This window comes from Vicia villosa, linkage group LG3 (genome assembly GCF_029867415.1).
Source record: "Vicia villosa cultivar HV-30 ecotype Madison, WI linkage group LG3, Vvil1.0, whole genome shotgun sequence".
In the NCBI taxonomy this organism is placed as follows: domain Eukaryota; kingdom Viridiplantae; phylum Streptophyta; class Magnoliopsida; order Fabales; family Fabaceae; genus Vicia; species Vicia villosa.
The window spans coordinates 67,812,997-67,819,365 of NC_081182.1; the positions used below are offsets into that span (position 1 = coordinate 67,812,997).

Below are 6,369 nucleotides of genomic sequence, written 5' to 3' on the forward strand. Positions count from 1 at the left end.
TATGGACCCAAATATTTGGTATCAAACACAACCCTGGAGCACCAAACCCAATGGGTGCAGGCACTCTGAATGAGCAAGTGGTCAAATAATTTGGTACTGAACAGTTCCATCGAATCATACCGAGATCATCAAATCAGATGAAAATCAAACACGATTCATCTTTGAGTCATTTGTAACAATCTCACAATAAAGTTATACAAGATTCTAAAAAAAGTTAAGTGTCAAAGCCTGCAATTATCATCTTCTGAAATGAAATAACCATTTTTATTATCTATAATTTAAACACAATTACAACATTCCCCAATCTTATTAGGTATAATTTCACCAACAAACTAGAGAAGAATGTAACATTTTGCACAGTTCTGAAGGATAACTACTTTTACAACCAAAAACACTTTTACAGCTGATACTAATTTAAATTACTGTGTATATCTATTCAGAAATACATGTACAGTATCAGACTCCTTCCTGTATGAATCCAGTTTACAAAACTCAGACCTATCTCACATAATATGATTCAGGCATATTATATGGCGGCATCATCTTTTATTTGCTGCAACAACAAAACGAGGCAAAAGAAAATTAGTAACATGTGAATGCAATGAAATTGGTTGATGCGGGATCCAATTTAACTCACATTTGAGATATCCTTCCACAAGTTGAGAGTCTTGAGAGCTTTTCCTGATTGTTGTGTTTCACGTGCCAAGGAAACCCCTTCATGTAGGTTCCTCACAAAGCCACTGACCATGAGAGCTGCAGCAGCATTGAGAATCTAGGCATTGTTTTGTACAAAATAGTCAAAATGTGTTTACGGTACTAATGCTTATATAAAGAGTGACCCAAGTAGCAAGAGATGATGCAGGACATGTAATAAATTTCAGAATTTTGCAGAAAAGATGAGACAGAAAGAATGTCCGGGTAGCTTATTGACATAATTTCATGTTATATTCAATTTCTTCATACAAAATTTCATAAACTCCTAGCCGTAGTTGCATTAAAAGCGTCATTATATTTTCCATTCCATGGGCAGCACCCTCCCATCACTTACACAAAAATACCATTCACTAAGTTTTTTTATATGATCGTAAAAACAAGGAAACTTACAAAAGCATCTGCAATAGGTCCTTTCTCTCCACCCAGAACACGTTTGAGAACCTCTGCATTGTATTCTGGGTCACCACCTTTTAAGCTTTCAATTTTGCACCTAGGAATGCCAAACTCCACTGTTCCAATAAACAATATAATGTAAAGAGCGCATGTCCAGTAAAAGATCCATTACAGCACTCAATTAGTAGCATATGAGTTGTATCAATATACTTCACAACAGAAATAGATAAAACCATAAATTAACATATGCTTACAGGGATCAAATGAGAATTTTTCAATCCTTTCTGGAGTAACGTCAAGCACTAGACCAGGTCCTGAAGGTAAAGTCATAAGGTACCACACAAGTCAGATTAAGATGCCAATACATTTCAATTCAAATAAACAATTTCAAGATGTAAAACAAAGCAAGAGTTCTCACCAATAGGAGTAATTTCATCCAAGCCTTCAGAGTGGACAACTAAAGCTCTTTTCATACCAAATCTGTGAAGTACTTTGGCCATTTTGAAGACCTATCCAAAAGGCCGAGACAAACAGCTTATTAGTGATGACAGAGATGGAGAACAATGGCAAGAATTAGATTCTCGGCTCTTCAAACTATTTTTTTTCTTTTCTTTTTGAGAAGATACAAAAAATAAAACAAAAAAGATATGTTTATGGATTTGACAATCGTGTCAATTTCAGTATTTTGCTACAATCACACCAACAACAAAAAAGATGACCCAAAGCATTTTAAAAGTTCTATTTTGAACAGAAACAATCAAACATGGATGAATTATTCAATCAATTGATAATCTACAATTCTTTTGAAGGATACAAATATAATGATCAAGGAAAAAACAATAGACAAAACCTCAAAGCCAGAGCTCGGTTGCCACAATAAATGTTTTAACGGAAAAAATAACAAAAATAGGTTGATACTAGACAGTTAAATAGGTTGATATAACTACAAGAAAAAGGGTTGAACTTATTTAAAAAATTTCGATGTAAACCAGTTACTTCAATATGAGGCTGCTTTCACAACTATCATTCTTCAGTCTTCATACAACAAATGCTATAACCAAATAAATTTATTTAAAATTTATCTTTTCTTGATTAGATGTTCTTGACAGGAAGTAAGTTTAATCAAATAGATAACCAATCAAATAACTTTTCAATAATAGAACTTACCAAGTCTTCTTTGTATACACCAACAACTGCAAAAGGTGCTTGTGCTGGATTTAACATCGGACCCAAGATATTAAATATAGTTCTTACTTTGAGCTTCTTTCTTATAGGCCTGACAACCTTCATTGCAGGGTGATACCTTGGAGACATCATAAACCCAATTCCCACGTCATTCACACACTTTTTAATCCCCTGATTTGCAATAACAGAAGTTTTTTTACTCAAATGCATTGATCACTCCCACTATATTTTTTAAGAAAATCTAAAGTTAACAAATAGGACCAATAAAGAGGGATTTGCATTAACCTGGGGACCTAAGTCAATAACAACTCCTAATGCTTCTAACACGTCAGCACTTCCACATGCAGAAGAACTCGAACGGCTCCCTTGCTGCAACAAGGAATCAACCAAATTCATCACATACCAACACAAGAACTCTTCAAACTTTCAATCAATAACAAAAACACACACCTTGGCAACTTTTACACCACAAGCAGCAGCAAGAATGGAAGCTCCCGTTGAAATGTTAACCGTGTTTGCACCATCCCCTCCCGTGCCAACAATGTCAACCACATCACCTAAACCTTCAACCTTTGTAGCATGTTTCATCATAGCCTTCGCCAGACCAGCAACCTATCCACACATTTAATAAAATAAAATATTTCAATCATCACCTACTCAATTGTTCCACAACTAGTTTAGTTTGCAATTATGTAACACCGATACATATGGTTGCTTAGATTCATTAGATTCAAATTCAATCACTCTGACGACCTATTAGGATTGACTTATTTGAGCTTATTTATTGGCAGGAGTTTTGACACTGTTTGTGAGACCTCATCCAAACAGCTTATAAAATTTTCCATAAATTATTTTGAGCATATTTTTACAAGTTATCCAAGATAATTTATGAAAAACAAGTTATATCATGTATAAAAACAATTTAAATGTATACTGTCTTTTATTATAAAAATGACTTTATGCAAGCTAATTCATAAGTGCTTATTTTGATAAGCTCTTGTACTATAAGCTGCAAATAAGCCGTTTATCAAAAAAGGCCCTTAGCTTTCTCAAATTGTTAGTGGTGTATACGTTTTAATGTCAATCTATGAAGCACGGACATCAGAAATACTGAGACTAATAATACTAACACATCGACACCGTTAACAATTTTAAAAAAATAATCAATTATTCTTAATCACAAATGTCAATGTGGGCGACACGCCTGTTTTCACAGGTGTCGATGCTACCGTCAACGCTTCATAGGTTTTACTATGTCTGTAGTGTCACTTGTATAGTATGAATCACTATAACAGAGTACTCCGATAGTTAACAGAGAAAATGTAGTAAAATGAAGGAGAAAGAGTAAAGTTACTTCTTCAACAGTTTCTCCTTTAGCTCTCAAAAGAACAAGAACAGCGCTAATCAGAGCTTCACTAGCTTCATTCAACAGTAAGTGAAGACACGATTCAGCTTCAGCTTCCGTCAAATCAACGCCATTAATCAACGATTCAATAAGCTACAAATCACCCAAAAAAATCAATAAAAAAACTGCAACATAATCAAAATTTTGATAGAGTTGAAAAAAACTGATCAATGATGAATTGACCTACCTGAGGAACAGACTGAACTGAGGTAACAACACTCGGAGCAACGGAAACGTTAGCAGCAGCAATGGAAGTGGTGGTTCGGTGAATCGGAGAAGAAAGAGGATAGGTTAGGGATGAGGTTCGGAGGTTGAGGTTCGGGAGGTGACGATGAGGGAAGGAAGGAGAAAAGAGTGAGGAGGAGAAAACGGTTTGAGCCATTGGGTTTTGATTCTCTGTGTTTCAAATCAATGGCGTAACGGTAGTACTGCGAGAAAGAGTGTAGAGTCTAAGGAATAAATAAGTGAAATTTTTTATTCTCTTTTATAGAATTTAAATTTTTAATTGTTTTTTATTTAATAGATTAAGAAACTGAGTTGGTGGAGATTTTTTTTGATACGTTGAACGTGAAAAGCACTTAAAATATATTTCTTTTATTTTTTGTGTACTTTTTTCTGACAAATCTATATACCAACGTGGATGAATCTATTAATTTCACTTTGCTATTATGTATAATATTTCAGTCAAAAATATTTATTAATTGTCATATTATATCTATCAGTAATTTTTTCCTTTATTCTTGGCCAAATAAAATTATTACTTTATTAGCCTAATTAATTGTCCATATTTTTCATTTTTAACTTAATAATATTGACAAAATTGAATATTTTGGTTTATTATTTGTTATTCTTTTGTCTTTTTTTAAAGTATAAGATGAGGTATTTTGATGCAAGGATCCTTATCTTAATTTTGATCAAAGAATAAATATTTAAATGTGTGTGTTAAGTTCAAATTCAAAGCATCAATTTATGTATTTTTTAAAAATATAGATAAATTTAATTAAATATTTAATAAATGACCATGTTCAAAGAATGTAAAAACTTAAAAGGTGCTCAGATGCATAGTATAATATGAAGAGAGAAAAAATATTATGTTTAAAGAATTTGCTAAGAATGTTTTTTATTTGATTTTGATTTTTAATTTATAAATATTTTTATGGAAATTAATTTTTGAAAACTATTTTTAAGAAAAAAATTGAAAAAAATAATTATTGATAGTTTTAATTTTAAAAACTATTCTAAAGATGGAGATTTAAAAATTTTGTTTATCATGTTTATTTTCAAAAGATATTTTGGAGAGTACAATGCATATAAAACTATTATGGTAAATTCTTTTTTCCTTTTTTTATTTTCTATTTTTTATTTATTCTATTTCAATATATTGTGTTTTAATATTTATTAAAATAATTAGTTTCTATAATCATGCAAAAGGAATATTCAATTTATTTAATAAAAACTAATTTCTTTAAACAATCACAAGATTTTTTTTTATCGTTTTTTCTTATAGAAGATTAATGGTTGAAATTTCATAAATAAAAGGTGAATAAATTAGATGGTACCGTTTTGGAGTATAGTTCCATTTTGGGTCCTCTATTTAATATTTTGGCTTAAATGTAATTTTTGCCTCCCTATTTAGTTATTTTTTTTATTTTGATCTCTCCATTTTCAAAACCACCATTTTAGTTTTTATTTTAAGTTTGTTGTTTTGAATTAGTCGCCCATTAATTTGGTGCACAATTGCAGTGACGTGGCGTGATTTTATATGAGCTGGCATTTTGAAACAAAATCCACGTCATTTTCATCCATAAAAAAAATATAATCTAATATTAAAATAAAATATTAATTATGAAAATTATTCTTCACAATTCAAATTAATTAGAAAACTGGGCTGAGATTATTTCCATTCATTACTCTGAAAACTAAAGAAGAACCCTAAACAAAATGAAGAGAGGAAAACCCACGAAGAACCCTAAACAGCAAAGTGAAGTTCCATTGTTCGTTTGCGTTTTTTAAAGTTCCATTGTTCGTTTCCTCAGTTGAAGATATGACGACCCCAACTTTCGTTTCCGGGTAAGTATCACAGTCATTTTCATTAAGCCATCCATTCTTTTGAAATTGTTGTTTGATTTGTTTATGTTGTGGTCCCGGATTGTGGTTTGGTTCGATGTTTCTATGTTGTGGTCCCTAATTGTGTGGTCCCTAATTTTGTGGTCCCTGATATTTTTGATTTGTTTATGTTGTGGTTCCATATTATGATTTGTTTATGTTGTGTGGTTCATAAAGTGTTGAACATGTTTGTAAATTTGTTGTGTTCTGTTGTAGGCCATCCGGAACCTAACTGGTGAGACTCCGAATACATCATCGGGGATGTTTTATCGACAACCCAGTGAAGTTATATGTTGGTGAGCTTGTTACTGAGATGGATTGGGACAGGGATGTGGACTTCCTGTCCTATATGCAAATTGAAGAGTTGATCAACGCTCAGGCTGAAAATTCAGATGATAATTAATTTGATCCCGATTATAAGATGAGCACTGAGGATGATGAGGAAGATGATGAAGTTGTTTTTGATGAGTTGGATTTAAGTATTGATGTTGTAATTGATTGGACGACAATTCTCCCTACGATTCCAACACAAAACCCTTCAAGGATGCCAACCAATGGCCCTCAAC

General features: G+C 32.2%; 1 protein-coding gene across 1 annotated transcript; it reads right to left on the reverse strand.

Annotated features, from left to right (window-relative positions):
- Nucleotides 1–242: 242 nt before the first annotated feature.
- LOC131661770 (anthranilate phosphoribosyltransferase, chloroplastic-like) lies at nt 243–4,149 on the reverse strand. The gene is made up of 10 exons (XM_058931386.1): nt 3,885–4,149; nt 3,647–3,790; nt 2,743–2,904; nt 2,578–2,661; nt 2,275–2,463; nt 1,526–1,616; nt 1,362–1,421; nt 1,105–1,223; nt 638–772; nt 243–553 (listed from the first exon to the last, which is right to left on the reverse strand). The coding sequence occupies exons 1-10, from the start codon at nt 4,077–4,079 to the stop codon at nt 527–529; spliced, it is 1,206 nt and encodes a 401-aa protein (XP_058787369.1). The 5' UTR covers nt 4,080–4,149; the 3' UTR covers nt 243–526.
- Between the last annotated feature and the right edge of the window lie 2,220 nt (nt 4,150–6,369).

What these genes read in the sequence shown, in the direction of transcription:
- LOC131661770 (XM_058931386.1), bottom strand. Translation starts at nt 4,079, where the DNA reads ATGGCTCAAACCGTTTTCTCCTCCTCACTCTTTTCTCCTTCCTTCCCT. An exon ending in CAGTTCAGTCTGTTCCTCAG is followed by an intron (nt 3,791 to 3,884) that starts GTAGGTCAATTC and finishes GGTGATTTGTAG; the next exon opens with CTTATTGAATCGTTGATTAA. An exon ending in TTATTGACTTAGGTCCCCAG is followed by an intron (nt 2,464 to 2,577) that starts GTTAATGCAAAT and finishes ATTGCAAATCAG; the next exon opens with GGGATTAAAAAGTGTGTGAA.